The sequence below is a fragment of the Chaetura pelagica genome, unplaced genomic scaffold (assembly GCF_000747805.2).
Source record: "Chaetura pelagica isolate M959 unplaced genomic scaffold, ChaPel_1.0 scaffold48, whole genome shotgun sequence".
In the NCBI taxonomy this organism is placed as follows: Eukaryota; Metazoa; Chordata; class Aves; order Apodiformes; family Apodidae; genus Chaetura; species Chaetura pelagica.
This window is the reverse complement of record NW_009954241.1, coordinates 3304721-3324502: the sequence shown is the minus strand read 5'-3', so window position 1 is coordinate 3324502 and position 19782 is coordinate 3304721. Positions and strand designations below refer to the sequence as shown.

General features: G+C 41.2%; 1 protein-coding gene across 1 annotated transcript in view; it reads left to right on the top strand.

Annotated features, from left to right (window-relative positions):
• The first annotated feature begins 3127 nt into the window (after nucleotides 1-3127).
• PRIMA1 (proline rich membrane anchor 1) overlaps nucleotides 3128-19782 on the top strand; it is a 70930-nt gene continuing 54275 nt past the window's right edge. The window contains exon 1 of the mRNA XM_010003760.1: nucleotides 3128-3181. Within this exon, the coding sequence (XP_010002062.1) occupies nucleotides 3128-3181 (54 nt within the window). The remainder of the gene's footprint in view (nucleotides 3182-19782) is intronic.

Genomic DNA, 19782 nt, shown 5'->3' with positions numbered 1-19782 from the left:
GCATTGGGGCAAAAAAAAAAAAAAAAAAAAAAAAAAAAAAGAAAGAAAGAAAAAAAAAAAAGCCAGTGCTCTGGACATTATTTATTTTTTAGTGGAACTACATTTTATATACATTACCAGAAGATGGCGTATGCAGCAATTTTGTTTCAAACATACAGAACATCTGAGGTATTTGAGGTAGAAATTTTACTAATGGGAAAGTCAGGAAGGAAATCACAGCTAGAGTTTGCAAAGCTGGGAAGGGTGACATTAAAAACGTTTAATGTTTTTGAGCATTGTCTGTATATGCAAGAATCAAAGTAAACTAAGATGACAGCCAATGTTAAAGTCATTAGTGCCAATTACTAGTTCAAGGGGTTAAGAAATAGCAATGGAAATGAATTATTTAGGGCTTCTATAATGCAATCAGAATGAGTGAGCCCAAGTGCTGTCTTCTGTTAACTTTCAAGTAAAAAAGGAGCTGCGTATTTCTGTATGGACCAAAATGCAGCAGAAATAAATAGAAAGGCAGGTTTACATTTTGCAGAGATTCCTGCTAGCTGCCCTGTGAGGACACATTTACAATCTCTTCACAACACGGAAAAAGCTTAAAAATGTAAAATCTGAGGATCTGAAAAAAAATAATTAGAAATCATAGAATCACAGAATCATAGAATCATTAAGGTTGGAAGGCACCTCAAAGGTCATCCAGTTCCAACCCTGCTATGAGCAGGGAACCCCACCACTAGATCAGGTTGCACAAAACCTCATCCAACCCGGCCTTAAGAACCTCCAGGGACGGGGCATCAACAACTGCCCTGGGCAAACCATTCCAGTTCCTCACCACCCTTATAGCGAAGAATTTCTTCCTAATATCTAACCTAAATCTCCCTAAATAAGTGAAGTTATAACACTTCTCTGCCACCTTTTCTGTTTTCAACCCTCGAAGTGTTCTACAAACATTAACTTAGTGCAGACTTTAGGAAAGCTACAATACGTTTCTCCTGCTCTCTTTTTTACAGGTGAAAAAACAACACAGAGCTGAAAAGTCTTTCTGAGGGTCACTTGCCATGTAAACACCAACTTCAACTCTCCTGCTCATTCCACTAGATCACACTGACAAATGTATGATAGCTAGTATGATGGCTCCCAGTGTGAAATGGTCTCCTGGGAATTAAATGTATAACCTGTTAACTATTTAGCTTTCTTACTTTCAAAGTACATCTTTAAATAACACCTTTTCAGTGAGCAATTGAATTAGTTCATAATTTATAACATTAAATCATGGCAAAGTGGGGTTTTTTTAAGTCAAATCTAATGAAATGACTGTTAGCTTCAAACAAGAAGTTGAGCCTGTGATTCATTGAAGGGTTTATCTCTGTCAGATTTGCAGTTACACATATTAAAAATTGATCCACTTATATATATATTGCTGTAGTTGAAGTTATCAAGGTTATAAATTCTGAACAGCTCCCAAGCTTATGGCGAGTAATACCAATTTTAGGATGACAGTATTTAGAATAACCTTTCTTTTTGCACTGAAATGCATTTTTCTCTGCAACCTGCATCTTTAACCTCTGATAGTTTCCCCTTCACAAAGCACAAAGACTTCTGTTTTATTTGTGTGTTTTAGAGATCACTGAGAAGTAGTATACTTTCTTTTTCTTTTCTTCAGTGTATGATTGTCTTTGAAATCCCTTCAAGTGCAAGGCATTAAATACTTCTTTTAGACACCAAAAGAAAATTCTTCACCATGCGAACAGTTAGACATTGGAATAATTTCCCCAGGGAAGTGTTGGATTATCCCATGCTGGACACTTTTAAGACTCAGCCTGACAGGGTGCTGGGCCATCTCATCCAAACCAGGTTCATACCTGGAAAGGTTGCACCAGATGATCCTCAAGGTCCCTTCCAATCTGGCATTCTATGATTCTTTGTGTTTACATACCATTTCCAAAAGCAGTGGAAATGCCAGTCCAACATATTCAAAATGAATGGGATTTGGAGCTATTTCCATGTTTTTTAGTATGATCTGGGGTGTGAAGAGAGCCTGAGTCAAAGGGTGGATTTGCATCTTGATACGTGCGCAAAAGATCATGCACATTTATATATGCGGTGTATGTGCCTATGCATTGAGCTCTCTGAGCAGGTGACCCTGGTTTCTGCTGTTAATGTCCCCAACACCAGTGAATGGAATCAAAATCCCAGATTCCAAATCCTGCATTTTGGTCAGAAGTGAGCTCAGACTTTCCATCTCATCTGGTCAAGCAGTACTGGGTGAACTCCTGGGCAACAGCTTCTCCCATTCAGAAGTAGCAGCACCATCCACTTGAGGACCCTCTGTGGGAGCTAAGATTTTTTTTCTTGCTATAAATTCTTCCCAGTCCTTGTTTCTCCTAACTGTTCATTCCAATCCTTCATTATATTTTTTTCTCTCTCAGATGTATTTTTAACACCTTTTTTTTTTTTTTTTTTAGGATATATAATCAGCACTCACCTGACAGGAGAGTGTACTCAAGACTTAAGAAAAAGCTTATTTGAGAAGACATTAAAATAAATTCTCCTTATTCCAAATATATATGAGGTACAGAACAGGGCCCACAACAACTTTTATAGAGAGCATTGGCGTCCTCAGTCTAAAGAGAATGAAAAGGAAAAATAATATCCCATCCCCGACGAAAAATCCAAGAAATACATAAGAATAAAAGGAACATTTCTACAGGGAATTGTTTATGACAGAGGTTTTTAGTTCAAAATAAGGAAATCACTAGGTGCTGCAAAAGGATTACATTGATCAAAAATAGTCTTCTAAATTATTAGGATCCAAAGAAGAGCTCAAGGAAAAGCTACAAATGAAAGTAAGCAAGCTCAAATGCAGGAGAAACTCCGTCTTTCATTTGCAGCAAAGATTGATTGTGATTGGACTCCCAAATAAGACAGATGCTACATGCAGTTGGGAATATTTGAAAACTGACTTAGACCTATGATCCATAGCAGTGCTAGATTTATTGACCACCTGCTGTGAAAACAGACCTTTGTTTGTTGCGGTTTTTAGTTTGGTTCTTTTTGCAGCAAAACCTCAGCTTGCTGTTTCTGAAGTATCTCCTGTGTCATTTTTCCCATTTCCTTGAAGATGTGATTAACCACAATGCCCGTGCTGCTCCGTTCCTGCACGCTCACCAGTCAAGGCAGTGTTAATCAGGTGAGACCACTGAACCTCCTGTTGAGCCTGCTGAAAGGAAAGTGAGCATGCTAAAAATATTTAGAGAGATTTATTTTATTTCTCCACATGAAGTCCTTCATAATTTACCATTTCAGCTCATACCTGTTCTGTTTTCTGCTTTGTTTTACTTTAGAAGGGGGCCTTTCTCTCCTGGCTTTTGCTGTAAGCACATCAGAGTTTTGGATCTTTGCTTATCAGTGCAGTCCAGTCCCTGTGTTTAGCTATTTGTCCTATCTGGTAAACCAGTAGACATCTGCAGTTGGACTTCTGAGCACAGAAAGGCTGAAATTATATACTTCTTAAGCAATAAGGCTACAGTATTCTCCCCTTTGCAAGTATGTATGGTGTCCATAAACACCCAGAGATTTGAATGGGCATGGCTCTGATGCAAGAAGGGGATTGATCCTTATGCTTCTGAGCTGCAGAGGAAGGCTGCCCTACTTCTCTAAATCACAGTGAAATAACCCCCTCATCAAATGGTTATTTAATTTAATCCAACAGGTCTCCTTGGAACAGGCAGGTTTTCTGTGAGAAGCTTGAAGAAAAATCAAACATTACATTTTGGGGTATTCATCATAAGCAGTTGAATGAACAAATGTCTGGAAATAAACATCAGTTTGTCTCCAATATTTCAATACCTAGGCTTGGAGACATGACAAATTTTAGAAATAATAAGATTGTCAGGTTTCCACTGTAAACTGCTAATAAATAAATGTGCTCTGTTATTTGAAAATTTGTGTTTACTTAGCATTTTAATGGTAAGTCTTGTAAGCATTGCAACAGCCCCATGGAGCTGTTGGATGCCATATATGCAGTAACAACAATGATTTTTTGCTGTGTAATCATCAGTACGGACTGCAAAGTGCAAAAGCAAATATGCACATGAACATACCAGTAGTGGATGAAGTTGCCATTCTGGATAACCCAGCCTGGGTCTCTGACTACATTTACTAAGCAAGGTAATAAGGTGTATTTGTTTCTGACAGTTCTCAATGGGTAGGGAGGCTCTACAGAGTGACTTGGACAGACTAGATTGATGGGCAGAGGTCAACTGAATGAAGTTCAACAGGGCCAAGTGTTGGGTCCTACACTTGGGCCACAACAACCCCATGCAACACTGCAGGCTTGGGTAAGAGTGGCTGAAAAGCTGCCCAGCACAAAGGGACTTGGGGGTTCTGATTGATACATGGCTGAATATGAGCCAGCAGCGTGCCCAGGTGGCCAAGAAGGTCAATGGCATCCTGGCCTGCATTAGAAATAGTGTGGCCAGCAGGACTAGGGAGGTGACTGTCCCTCTGTACTTAGCACTGGTGAGGCCACACCTCTAATACTGTGTCCAGTTTTGGGCTCTTCAATACAGGAAGGACGTCAAGGTGCTGAAGCATATCCAAAGGGTGACAAAACTGGTGAAGGGCCTTGAGTCTTATGAGGAGCAGCTGAGGGAACTAAGATTGTTTAGTCTGAAGAAAAGGAGGCTGAGGGGACACCTCATTGCCCTCTGCACTACCTGAAAGGAGGTTGTAAAGAGGTGGGCACTGGTCTCTTCTCACAAGTAACAAGAGGCAATGGCCTCAAGCTGCACCAGGGGAGGTTTAGACTGGACATTAGGAAGAACTTTTTCACTGAAAGGGTTGTCAGACATTGGAACATGCTGCCCAGGGAGGTGGTTGAGTTACTATCCCTGGACGTGTTTAAAAGTCATCTAGATGTGGTGCTTGGGAATATGGCTTAGTGCTGGTCTTGGTAGAGTAGGGTTAATGGTTGGACTCAATGATCTTCAATGTCTTTTTCCAATCTAAGTGATTCTATGATAAAAAACAACTACAGCACAAGGAATAGACTGGTTGATAATAGAAAATAAAGCTAAGTTTCTAGCACAAAGCAAGAACAAAACTTCCAATTCTAGCCAGACTGAGATGTCAGCAGTGATGCTGAAATAGAGAAATGGGTAGATTCATATGCACTTGGGAGGAAAAATATCTGAAAATGTAAGGACTGGGAACTGACCTGGTGTAATACAGAAGGCATAAATTATATTCACAAAAATGTCTTTGTGAATGGACTCGTCACTTTTTTGAGATATATCCCAAAAATCTCAATGAAGTTAACATTGTTTCTTAGACTGAGCACTCAACAGTGCTGCTCAAAATCATTAGCTATCTTAGGAAATCTTGGTTCTTTTACATGGAAATCCATTTGTAGGTCAGGGTGTTGTTTTTTTTTAAAATGAATGCATCAATATATAGCTATGTAAGTAAATATAGAAATAAATTATTTTATTCAGTTCAAGACAGGGCTGTGGCCATGTTATATTTGTCTTTCCTGAGCACGGAATAAGAGCTTAAGAGCCTGTGGAAAGAACTAAGAGGTGAGTACCCCTGAAAGAGGGAGGCAGCATGAACTTGCTTCTTGTGCTATTGCCTGTCCTGTGTATCACTTACTACACTTTTACCATTCAGTTCTAGTTTCACAGGATTTAACCTCAGGCAGAGATTAAATGGGAAACTTTGAAGAGTTTACACAAACTTAATGAGCCCATTGCACACAACAAGACTTCTTTTTCAAAGGTGATTTATCTCTTCTATGTGGCTGGAGCAATAAATACCCTGCAAATTAACTGCATGCTTGCTCATAAAATAAAATCCACATTAATCTCAACTTTCAGGGACAACTATAAATTGAATAAAAGTGAAACAGGGCAAAGAGGGTTTGAAAACAACAGCTCCATTGCTGGCAACACAGCCCTGGGCAGACATCATGCCAATGCTGGCTGAGTTCAGCTGTCACGAGACTCCAAAGAAATGACACTTGGGTCACCTCTGACAAGGCTGAACATGAAATATCACGCCTACATGAGCCACAAACAGGTCCTGGAGACCACTGTGGGAAGTAATTATCTCTGCTCCAGAAAGAAGATCAGTAGGAAAGCTGAATTTTTTGTCAGCAGAAGAAGCAAGTCATTGGGAAGACAGACATGGAGAACATAGCAGATACTTCAAAATTCAGCACTGTGCACTATTGGTCTTCACAGGTCAACTGAACTGAGCAAGTTGTTCAGTTGATGTGTGCAAGTCACAGGTGTGTCAGTGTTGTGTATGAGTTATCCTAGGTCTAACTTTATGCAGCCTTTTGTGAAAATCATATTATTTAAGTCTTCTATAAAAACAAAACAAATAACAAACCCCACAGTTCTAAATGTCTTTTCTTGGGTTAAAAGGTTCTTTTCAAGCTAGCTCTAAGGAACCTCCTACACAACTAAAGATAAAAGATTCCCTGCAAGCACTGCCTCCAGCTGATGCCAATGGGATGGTATGGAGGGAGCAGGGATGGTTCCATATTTGAGAGCTAAAGGTAAGGAGGACGGTGAAGACAGAATACAGCACTATTTCAGAATTTTGAGGTGGCTATTTTTACTGGATTATAACATGTGGTGACATTCCTATATTTTTCTTAGTCTGAATAAATGTATTAATCAGGGCTCCTTTTCATCAAAGAATACTGTGTGTAAGCATCTGTAGGTGTATGGCCCCTCTACATCCTATAGATGATACAGAGATTCAGTGTCAGACACACACTTACAAAACCCCCTGAACTGCCATCTTAACAAGCATTATTTGCTATTAGATTTACAGCACTCTGCTATTCTTGTGCTCCAAATCAGTCCTGGGTGAATTCCATCCCTGCAGCTCACCCATTTTTCTATTACAGCTAATCCAATTACCTTAGGCTCTTATCTTCCTACCAGTGAGCACATCTGTCATCTTCCTCGTGCAAATCATCCTGTAGAAATATGCGAGAGAATTTATGGACCAAAGTTTATATGGGTGCAAGAGTTTGTTATCTTTGTGGTAAGCAAGGCAACATATTGATGGGCAAGATGGATGGGTATCATTTAAACAACTGAAAAGGAAGCATTCATGAGTATTTTTTAAAGGCTAAAACTCACCTCCAGCTCAGATTGGAAAGTGCACAAAGAGAAATGTTCTTGAAAACAGATGGTTGCACTGGAAAAGCTATTGGACTCAAATTTTCCCCCTTTCCAAAAAGAAACTATGCAGACTGTCATTTGCTGATGGAGTTTCATACACTCTAGATACCAATGGGGTCTGGTGGTCCTCAGCAGAAGTCTCTACTTGAATCAAGCCAAGACTGTGCTTTTGCCAAGAAAGGTTAGACCAGATGGCCCTTGAGGTTCCTTCCAACCTGGCATTCTATAAGTCTGTGATTCATGACTTTATGATCCAAAGCTAAAACTTGCCTAAAACCAGGTTCTAGCTAGTCCTGGCTGTGAAGAAAGGAGAATCAGTCTTTTCTTGCAATTTAGCACTTGAGCTAGTTAGAGAAATGAGTTTGAACTGTGATAGAGAGAGGATCTTAGCAGAGCTGAAGGTGCCTCCACACACTGGTGGCTCATTGCAGGTAGGTTACCCCGCTGAAGCCAAAACGTGAAAATGCACCCAGAGTTTGTCCACTTACTCCATGGAATTCCAACCAAAATCATTCTAGTGCAATTATTCTCTTTCTGCAGCTGTGTGGGGACTTATTTTTCAACCTGGCAGACGTGAGTTCAGCTTCTGGATTCAAACAGCAAAATGGAATTCAATAACTGCTCATCTGAGATGCTTGGGAAGATGCCTGATGACTGAGTTACATTTGAAAAGATGAGGAAGGCAAGACCTGTACTAGCTAAGAGCTGACCATGCTCCAGCACCATAAAATCAAAGAGCAAGTGACTAATGCATGCTCTAAACAGAACTACCAAAGCCCACCAGCAACAGAGAAGGGGGCAGGGATGAATGTCCTGGGGCTCTGGAGTCGCACCCCGATCAGTGCCTCTGCTCCCCACACTACCAGTAGGGTTGGAAAGAGGGAGCAGTCATCATGGGGTTAACTTGTAGGATGAAGGAGGAAGGAAAAAGGGGGGAAAGAACCACTCTGTTTGATCTGGGACTCATAACAGCTCTTAGCTGCTGTAAATAGCCCTGTGTGGGATCATCAGTATAGCTGATGCTGGATTATTCCAGCAAAAATGAGCATTATGAGAATATATTCAAGTGCAGGAGAGGGATGGGGCAAATCAGCAACTGGTAAAACAGCTTTGTTGCAAGGCAATTATTTTACTCAAGAGTAAACATTTGTTCCCCCAGGCATCCCAAATAAAATCCTCCCTAAAGAAAGCAGCCATAGGATATGCCATCTCGAGGAACCTATTTCTTCTCTCACTGGCAAGACAGATTGCATAGTCCTTCAAAAGGGCAGTAGACGTATGTTATGGAAAGCAGCATGGCAGGTCAGGGGCTTCTCCTGGTCAGGAAGGTCCTAATTTTGGTCACATCTCTTTCTGAAGGCAACAAAGACAGTAGGTTCCTGCCTGCAATATCCAGTATACAATGGCAGAATTACATTCCTTTATGTCTAGGAGAAATGTGTGGAGCTGGGCCTTGGATTTCCAATTAACTGGACCATGCTCTACAGGCTGCAGCAAGCATTTCAGCTGCTCTCCCACTGCTGGGACTCTGCAGGACTGCTGCTGTCACCTGATCAATCTATTTAGGGGAAAACAGAAAATGGCAGCTAAGGAGCTGATGAGATAAATAGCCTACAGTTTCCAAGAAAAAGCAAGCTGTCCTTCTCAAACAAAGACGCTTCAAAGACAAAGAATTGCTTATAACTTTCCATTAATGCTTGCATTTTATACCTTCTCACTGGCTGCCTCTTCTGCTCTTTAAGACTGTAAGTGTGCTGGCATCACAGCCTATTTCTCAGCATTTGACCAGGGCCTTATTAAGTGAAGTCCAAATATTAGCTCATCCCTTGGCAATGCAGTAATAAGCACAAGAAAATAATATTCATATGAGACAGCCACTATAGTTTGGGATACAAAGAAAGCAAAATGGATGCACTTATTCATAAACAGAGAAATGTCTCCTCTGATTATGGGTTTCTTCCCTACTTATTACAACTGACAACTATTCCTGCCTATAGGTACATCCAATTACCCATCACCAACTTAACAGCAAGGTGATCCACAGTTGCTTCTGTAATTCAGAATTAGAGTTCTTACAGTAGCACAAGTCAGAAGGATCACATGAGAAGGAGGGTATGCTGAATACAGGAAAATATTATATGCAAATTGTGATTATTCATGGCTGAGTCACAAAATCTTTGTATTCAAAATCTGTCAGGTTTTAAAATTTTAACAATACAATGCTTTGCATTTATGTAATGACTTCCATCGGAGGATCTTGAAATGCTCTGAAGGCACTGAGATGAATGCAAAATAATGTCAGTCTCACTGGGGGCTTTGGGTGCATTTCATTTCAAATCAGCAGTTACTGGGGGGTGATGCAGGAGGGATTTGAAGTGCGGGGTGAGCTGACGGACACAGGAAGTCTCAGCTGAGGCGTAAGAGTCAGGTAAACAAGAGCAGACATGGGGACAGATGAAACAGTGCAAGGGACAGTCAGCAATGTGAGAAATACCACACGTTAGTGTGTTCCCTCTGGGGAAGCAAGTGTCCCCAGACAACACTTCTGAGGCTCTCTATGTCTGCATGTTTGTGAGGCTGCTGTGCCAGGGTGAGATGAAGTGTGTTGTCATTAGCAAAAATTAGCTACTGTTACCTCAATTATCTCTTCATCACACCTTGTGGACTAGATACCTCCCACCACTGCATCAGAGAAATGGGTGAGAAAGCTCCTCAAAGCTCTCAGGGGTTTCCAAGACATCAGAATGTAAAAATATAAACTGCAAACTTAACAAACAAAAAATGACACAGACTCTTCCCCCACCTGCTGCACAGACATGTAGGACTAACAAACAAAAAAACAGGGGGAAAAAAATGGGACTCTCTCAAGTATATCTCTTGAACTGGGGAGCCCAGAACTGGTCACAATACTCCAAGTGAGGTCTCACCAGGGCCGAGTAGAGGAGGAGGAGAACCTCCCTCGTTCTGCTGGAGATACTCCTAATGCACCTGAAGATACCATTGGCCTTCTTGGCCACAAGGGCCATTGTGAACACAGTAACACAACCAAAATTACTCACTAGCCAAGCATTCTCAGTCCTAGTGAAAACACGATGTGGCCCATCACTATTCACAGGAAGAAAACCCTTCCCCAAAGAGAGCACAGGAATTTTGCAGCATTTTCCCTCATCCCTTTCCGCACAGGCTGAGCAGGGGTGGTGGAAAAGTAAAGGTGTCCAGCTCTTCCTTGGGCACCTACAACGCCTGAAATACAGAGCATGAGAGAGCACACCTCAGTCTGTGTGGAATACAGTGTGGGCACCAATGTTCAAAGACATGATGATGAACACCTTAACCAACATCTTTCTGGGACTTCCTGAGAGCTCTCATGCTGTTTGGTGAGACAGAGCAGACTGCAAGACAAAGACTACTCCAAGGTGTAAGTTCTTCAGCTGGAGGAACTATGGTCTGTCAGGTCCTATACAAAGAGCTTTCTTCTACCTATCGCATGTATTTGTTAAGATGAAGAAGGAAAATTAACAGATCAATTATTTGAATGTTTCCACTAATAATGCAAAATAGAACAATAAAATCTTGGAAAGTTAAAGATGGGAACTGAAATTTTATTGATAGGAAATATTTATATTTTTTTTAGAATGCAATAAAACCTAACTCCACTGGTTGATCTAGAGAAAACCAATGGTGTTTTTAACCTGTAGGCTGATAAATGCCTGCTGATATTGGTGGCCTTAGTAAGAGGAGATCTCAGTATCCATATGTTTTGAATAAGATTCTGCCAGGAAAACAATACAGTTACAGTGACAACCTGTGTCACTGTAGTGAACGGAAGTTACAAGGAGTGTTATTTGTGTTTGATATCATGAAAACATCCATAGCAGAAGCTCAAGGCAAAGTATTTCAGAATAGATACATTTTTCTTAGAATTGTAATTTTCTAAACATGTTTTTGTCTTTTCTTAATGTCTAGCTGAGAAAATTATTTGCAATTGTTTTGGCACCAGGCCTACACCTGTGGTGAGCCTTGCTCGCAGAAAAATGCCATCTGATCCTAGAAAATACCCACTGGACACTGTCTGAAAGAACTGCTTTAGGAATAGAAACATGGTTGTTCCTGAGAGAAATATTATGCTTCACAGTACCTCAAGGTCTAAAATATTTTATAATACAGATTTTTGAGCTTCCATAACAGCTTTCTTCTTCAAAGACCAAGCAAGGATTAGTGCAGTAGCAAGTCCTGAAAGCCATGTATGTTTAGTTCTCTTCTGTACAATGAAGGTCTGTCAGGCAACCTATGTGTGGTTTTCTGATAGTCAGTCTAAGCCACAAGGAATCATGCTGCCAACTACTGTCAGCTAGCCAAACCTAACAAGGCTCTGGCTATGTCTTGCCATACATCAAGATAACCTACCACATATGGATAGCAGGCAGATTCCAGTATGTTGTCTGCTGGCCAGAAAGCATAGGCACCAGTTCAGGTGTCTTTCTTCTCTTTCTTCAGGTATAGATACAGACCACACAGGATCTAAGGAATTGCAGCAGTTGCCGACTGGACTGGTGTGCCTGCCTCATGGTGACTTCATATATAGATGATGCAAAAGACTTACAGATTTAATACCACAAACCAAAAAGTTGTGGAAACCACAAACTGATGGATCTTCCTTCCCAGCTGCAGACAGAACTACAGTATATTTTCAGGAGAGAACAGATGTACTGGACAGTTTTGAAACAATGTATTAAAAGAAGCCCGTATTACGTACCTCAGACTGGTTAGGACAACTGGGAGCTGCTACCAGTGATGCCACGGGGAGCTGTGAGTATTTGTCCCAGTGTAGTGCTTGGGTTTTAGCATCCAGTGTTGGAGAGACACTCTCCAATTAACCCCAGTGCTATCCAACTGTAGCAGACCTCTGGCAAGCTCTGCTGCCAGCAGTACCTCTGTGATAGCCCTCTACTAGCTATGACTAATAACCAATCAATAGCTCTTGTTATGAGACAGATGGGCCCATTACAGTTTGACCTGCTTGGCTTCTGGCTCTTAACCTCAACTGATATAAAATATTCAGAAAAGTTCAGTATTAGACATTGGCACAACCTCATATTTCTTTACCTGTCATCTACAAATATCACACATCTGTCAGTGACACAGATTATCACATCGACCCCACCCCAATGGAGGCCACATTTGTTGAATGTATTGCTAAAGCAACAGCAGAATGGCTCTTTACCAAAAACCACTGTGGAGCTTATGGGTAAGTGAAGAAAAACAAAAAAACAGCTTGTGGTGTTTTCTACCAGTATTTTTTTTCAACAATTACTCATACCTTCAAGATTTCCTCTGGAAACCCAGATCAAGCACAAGTGACCCTGATGAAGTCTGGCAAAGTTTTGCCATGCTAAATAACAAAGAGCCCCCACGTTGCCTGCCCAATGGAGCGTAGGTTTGCATGGGTGTTGCAGCCTGGAATGCCCTTGATAGGAGAGCTCTGCAGAGGAGGCACAAGCCCAGCCCCAAGGTACAAAGGTGGTGTTGTAAGTGATGGGAAGGTGGGGGCACTCACTGGGGGGGGTGGGGGGGAGTTGTCCAGGGCACACAGTTTATGTGCACATTCAAACCATGGTTGTACCTGTACCTCAATGACACAAACCTGAAACTCCTTTTACTTCAGCAGTCCACGTGAGGAATGGTTTTCCTTGGGTACAGGCTACACCTCACTTCAACGTTCAGCCATCTCCAAATCTTCCTGATCAGGTTTGTAGGGCAGGTGGGATGGGGAATACTGAGTGAAAACAGGGCACACACCTCAAAAAACTCATAATAAAGTTACTTTATTTTCTCCTTTTATTAACTCCTTATGTGCACATACATGAGTAACTTTCTCCTTCCTTCCCAGACACTGATATTCCTCTCAGATCCCCTTGCACTGTGAAGTAATTTGTAGGTGAGGGAATGGTCACAAGAAGGACATGGACCTGCTAGAGTGAGTCCAGAGATAATCAGAAGTCTGGAGCACCTCTCCTATGCAGACAGGCTGAGAAAATTTGGATTGTTCAGCCTGCAGAAAAGAAGGCTCCAGGGAGACCTTACAGCAGCCTTCCAGTACCTGAAGTGTGCCTACAGGAAAGCTGGGAGGGGCTTTTTGCAAGGTCATGAGTGAGAGGGCAAGGGGGAATGGCTTTAAACTGAAAGAGGGTAGATTTAGACTAGACATTAGGTTGAAATTCTTTACTGTGAGGGTGGTGAGACAGTGGAACAAGTTGCCCAGAGAAGCTGTGGATACCCCTTCCCTGGAAGTGTCCAAGGCTAGTTTGGATGGGGTTTTGAGCAACCTGGTCTAGTGGAAGGTGCCCATGAAGAGCAGTTGGAACTAGATGATCTTTGAAGTCCTTTCCAACCCAAACCATTCCATTATTCTATAATTCTATGATTTGCACGGGATTTTCACAATTAAAGTCCTGCCCAACAAGATGCAGGTCTGGTGTGCACTAGCAATAGAAGAATTGAGCAACGCAGACAACTGAGAACAACCATCCATCTTTTCCTTCCTAAATCTGGGCTCACACAGAGATGAAGCAGTGGCACTGAGTTTCTCAGCTCTTCAAAGAACACAGTCACTCCCTTTTTCATCACCCTGTGTTAAATGTTTGTTTGCCAAGTCATCTGCTTGGCTTCCTACCAGAGATTTCAATTTTTTTCACTCACCTGTAAAGGAAACAGCTACTGCTTGGCAGTGAGTGAACCCTTCACATCTCTTCCCCCTTTCACAAGTACAAGGCAGAGAGGTGCTTTATTCATCTGGAGGGACTGCTTCCATCATGTTCCAAATGTATCTCACTGTCCAAAATATTAAGGAAACACACACACACAAAAAAATGGCAAGAAACTATTCACAAAGCTAGTTGTATTTACGAAGCTAGTGGAGTCTTTCTAATTATTTTTATTAATTATTAAAAAATTTCATACATTATTCAAGCTTTTCCTGCAGTTTATACTACCATCAAACACCCTGAAAGACTGGAATCAATCAGCCAGCACCTTGTGCTCCTGTCTCCTGTGTACACAGTGTCCTTGCATGCAGGTAGGGAGGGAGCCTCTCTGTGCCAGGGCTCTGTGGCTGCTGGTTCTCCTGCTACCTTGTGTCTGGGAAGCTCTTCTTGGATTATTTCCAGTCTCTCTCCTGACCTCACACAGCAGCACAATGATCTGTTTTGAAATACATAAGATGTAAATATTAATCAGCTCTGCTCTGCTTTCTTTCATCTGTGCCCAGGTCAAAGCATCCCCATGGTTAGGAATCCAGATATGAATCCAGATGGTCTGTGTTCTCATAGCCACAAAGACAGGTTGAACACCTACACCTGAGATCTGCAGACTGACAGCTTTCTGAAATCTGGTTCCTAAATCTTCAGACTGGAAATCACATCAGTCAGAAATAGAGGTAAGAAGGGAGGGAGAGAAGGCAAAAAGAAAAAGCAATGTTCTGTGAAATGGACCATCTTCCAAAATTTTGCAAAATATTATCTAATATCCAGAGTTACAGCCATGATTTTAGTCACCAGTTCAATATTTATTTATTTTTTTGCTGGCATAGAAACTCTTGAACTTGTAGTTTTGGGGAAGATTCTGATGCTTGGGATTTGCTAAATTGAGAATCAAAATTGTCAGTCAGATCAAACAATTAGACAAAAATATGTGCAAGTTTCTGCTTGCAGGGGAAATTAAAAAAGGAAGCCATGCTGATGTTTTTTTTCTTAGAAACAGTATAATTCTCCATCCTTGCCTTTCAGCTGGAATTACTTACACTCTTGTACATTTACTCAGCCTCTTTCTTGCCATAGATCATTTTCCATAATGGACTCAGCAATCATAGTTCTGGTCTTACTTCATTCTTCATCTGTAACAACCTCAAGGCTAGAAGAGAAACACATCCTTAATAGTAGTATGGAATAAACAATAAGGAATCTTCTGAGGGCTTACTAAGGTTTCATGAAATTTATCGCCTTGTCAGCCATTTTCCAGTGGAGCACCTACAGACCATAACCTATTAGGCATTTGTGTTGGATTTCTACAATAAAGTCGGTGAGAAATTCTTCCTGGAAATGTGAAGCCATCCCTGCCTTTTACATTGGATCTGCAAGGGAGTCAGAGTCCAAGAGTAAAAGTAAAAGCAATGTTTTCATATTATCGTCTACACATTTCAGTAACGAGTGCCAAATATTCTGTAAAGACAGATGAAACCTAAGCTGCAATAAATATTGAGTGCACAAGTGATATAGCACATAAGTGATTCCTGCAACTTGCAGTTCATTCAGGATGTAGGGACTTCATTATGATAGCCACAGGGGACTAAGAACATAGTATCTGTAAGCAGAAGTGATGTGTTGCATGAGCAATTGATAAAGCTGAAAAAAACCCAGACATATTTGGAGACATACAAAGGACGTCCTCACATCTGTGACTCTTCTGGACACTTCAATCCCACACATTTTACCTTTACATTTATAAACAAAGAACAGTGATGCTGCTGAGCAAATCCATTTGCTTAAGAGAACAAGTTGTGAGAAACTAGCAAAGGTGAGTAAGCAGCACACCTGTGTATCAGTGAACACAGCATTTCAGAGACAGAAAACTGAAAAGGCAAGAACAGGCTCAGGGGGTGGATAGCCATAGTTTTTTGGCCATGAATACAAATCTGGGGTGTCCTTTAACTTCAGGTGCTGGAGCACAAGTTAAAGTTACATGATGCAGCTTCCTATGTTGGTCCTAGTCACTCCTCACCTAAACTGATGCAGATCCATTGATATTGGCAAAGGTATTACTGATCTCCACCAACAGAAAGGAGACATCCTGCTGCTGTTTTCCAGATGCAGTGCAATAACCCATTTTTATCTGGGAGAAAACTTGAAGAGCACTTGAAATTCTGACAGTTTTAAAACCTAAAATTCCCTTCCAACATTTTATTAACATTTTATTATTCATTTAATATGATGAAAATGAAAGAATCACTTGTCTTGACAGTTTATTCTAGATGTACTCAAAGTTGGAAATCTTTTCCCAAAAGGTGGAATTATCAAACAAGTAAACAATCAAGTCTTCCAAAAATCAAATCTGTTGTTTGTATGTGTAAATACCAATACAGGGTCCTAGTGTCTTTCCGTCTTCTTTAAAATAATTGGGATCACCAAGAAGAAGCCTCTCCCCTCCCTCAGAAGTAATGGTGGTGTTTGGAGAACTGTGAATTCCTCCACTGTTTCTGTTGCTAAAACCTTTATCAATTTTTCAGCTCTTAAATACTTCCCAATAAGGTGTGGATCCCAGGATAGACTCTTTCAATCCAACACCAATAAATTTGCTTTTCACATGTTGAAAGCATGGCATTAGATGTATGGAGCAACGAAAATAACTTTTCAGAATAGCAACAAAAACATTTTCATTGCAAGACAACATTCAAAGTGAAGCAATATGGTACATTCACCTGCCTGTTGATGCTATTCAAGATTCAAAATCAAAAATCACTCTGAGAGTGACGGTGCCTCTGGGCTGAAGATGGCTTTGAAATCTCAATGATTAAATGTCTTCTGCTTATATTTTGGCTAGCATTTCACCAGGTTGGACATTCTTCTTGAGTTCATTGACTTGCATCCAGAAATGTCATTAGCAAAAAATCTTAAGTGGATTCTTCCTGGGCTTGACTGACCACAAAGCTGGAGAAGTGGTCGCTGTCGCTTCCTCTGCTGCTGGCTCCAGCTAAAAGCCCATTCCCATGTATCAGAAAACAGAGGGACAAAATCTACCTAAAGTCAGGTTGGTGAATATCCTTTGATTTTAATGCAGTTTTGATGAGTCAGCTTGGACAAGCACTTTCCCCCCTGCCCTCTGAACACTCAAATGCAAGTTGTAAACTGGATCTATAGTGACAAAATAAATAGCCTCTTAGAGTCCATTATACCCATTACGGTTACTTAGATTAAACGAGTACTATAATATTTGCTTGTACAAGTAATCAGTGTTGCAGTCCTTACTAATGTTTCCTGAGTAGCTGGTATACCAGAGTGTTAATTGTGGTTGTTCTGATTATCAGCAATTGTTAAAAAACAAAAAACAAACAAACAAACAAAAAACAAACAAAAAAAAAACAACAAGAGAGAGAAATGCTCTCAAGCCAAAGATGAAAGGGAAAAAGAGTAATGGTCATCATTGTATTAAGTGTTCATATTAATCTTAATTTTTTTAGAGACTGCTTGGGTGATACAATTTGTGTGGTTTTTTTCTGAAAACATCAAAAAAATATTTTAAAATAGCTTAAGTTTTTATTTTCAGCTATGACACTTAACTTAAAAGGCATCTTTAATCTCAAGAGCACTGAGCCAGAGCATAGACCTGTGCTGATCGCACCAGTCAGGGATCTGGCTCCTGATTTCTGAGATGTGCTAAATCCATCTTGAAGGACAGAACCCCATTACTGTCCTCACCTCCAAATACACAGCTGCCTGCAGGCAGCTGGATTTAGCCACGCCATTTTGACAGGTGGGAAACCTGGTACAGAAAATTTTTAAAATGTGCCCAAGGTAGCAGAAGTTGTGGCTAATAGCAGGACTACAACCCAGGAAATCCTGGTCTTGGTTCAGGGATCGCAGCCCTAGCTAAAATCCATCTCAACTCTTGAGCAGTGTGGTTGCTGCAGACAAATCATCATGTTTTTCTTTGCACCACTCCTGGTGCTACAAAACAATTGATGTGTTATTAAGCAAAACATATTTCAAGTCTGTCATTGATTGAGGGCCTGCAGATCACATCATTTACCTTCCTTATAAGAGATGAAAATTCCTGGATTATTTTCTCCCTGTAGAAACTCCAGAATAGAAGCCTATTAATGAAAAGCACTGGTACCGTGTGGACAATAGGGCACACATTTGGCCTTTCCTTCAGCCATGCAGTCTAATGGGAAATGTGCCTGTGTGGACCACATGACTGGGGCCAAAGACTGGATTTAATACATCCACAGCCCAATCATTTCCTCAAGGAAACTGTCAATTACCAATGCGAAACAGAAAAGATGCTGATTATCTGAGCCAAACTCTGCTCTTGTTTGTGACAGAACAATATCCCTGATTGCACTTGCTTTTGTGAGACTGCAGGTCGAGTTTGGCCCCGTGTCCTCAGTTCCCCGCGTTGTTTTTGAGCCACAGGAACAAGGCTTCGAGATGGCTACTTGGATGTTTGCTAATGGCAGGAAAATCCACAGTTCTTCTGACATTAAGGCATTGTAAATACTGAAAGAATAGAAATCTGTGTTGTATTTTTTTGGCGTGCAACGCCTAAAGCCTTATCTCTCCTTCTGTCGGGAACCCAGAACTATGTATACAGATGGTGCAATTTATTATGTTCTGTACTGTGACCAAGTGCTGAAATACCTTCAGGAAATCACCAGAAAGCCTGAAAAGCTTTGCTGCCTCTTGTGACTCCAGCTCACTAAAACTATAATTGAATGAGCACAATATATTAGGCACTGCATGTTACACAGTAGACTTAGAGAAAAGGATGCCATCTTTTTCAGCATCATTACAGAAAAAAAATATTTGCTGTACAATTACTGCCTGTACGAAAGGTTGTACTGTCTCTCTGTATTCTGCCCTTACAAACCCACAAGATAGGAACCTGGAAATAAATGTCTAGGCTCAATTGCTGTACCTCAACTCAGATGTAACTCCATTAAATTCAACTGTGCTGTTCTCATTTGTAAGATGTTGCTGGGCCTGATAGTCCTGACATTTAAACCAGTGTCTGCTGGGACTGAAATGAGTGGAGGCCGGTGTATCAGTGGTATGAAAAGAAAAGTTTAGTCCTGCATCAGCTGAGAAGTTAATGTATTTCCACTCCTGCTTCTCCGAGCAGATTTTTATGAAATTGTTTATTAAACTTACCTCATTGGGTGCCAGAAATACAAACTAAAATCAGTGTCCTCAAACTCATTAATCTCTGGATATGAAATATAAATCCTGGGCCAAATACTTTGTCTGAACCCATTTGCTTCCTTACTTCAAAACACTGAAAACAAGACACCCTACCTGTGCCACTGGCCCAACAAGATGCTCATGGGCATCCTGATACACACCAAGCCCAACTTGCAGCAATGGTCATCATTCACAGAGCAGCTGTTTTGCTCGTTCACTGATGCACTGGAAACGAAACAGCCTTAATCTTTGATTTTCTACTTTTCATCTTTGATTTTTCTCCTGTTTCCTCTTTGCAGGGAGGCTGCGTTGCAGTGTCTTGGTATTAGGGGATTCTTTATGCACTTCCCAACAAACGCTGTTAAACATATCCACGTACATAATTACAAAGAATCACAGAAGCACCTTCCTTATTACATCCCACAGACACTGGGCTGGGGACGCACACCCGAGAGCTCCCACCTGTCACAGGACAAGCCCTTGCATCACTCGGAGGGTGAACAAACCACCAAAAAAAGACCCCCACCAACCCCCCAAAACACCTGGCTGCAATTTGGGATGAGGCTCCTCCAGGGAGGACCCGGTTGTTCCCTCGGCTCGGCCCCTGCCCCTGCTCCCCGAGCCGCCCGGGGCCGCCCCCC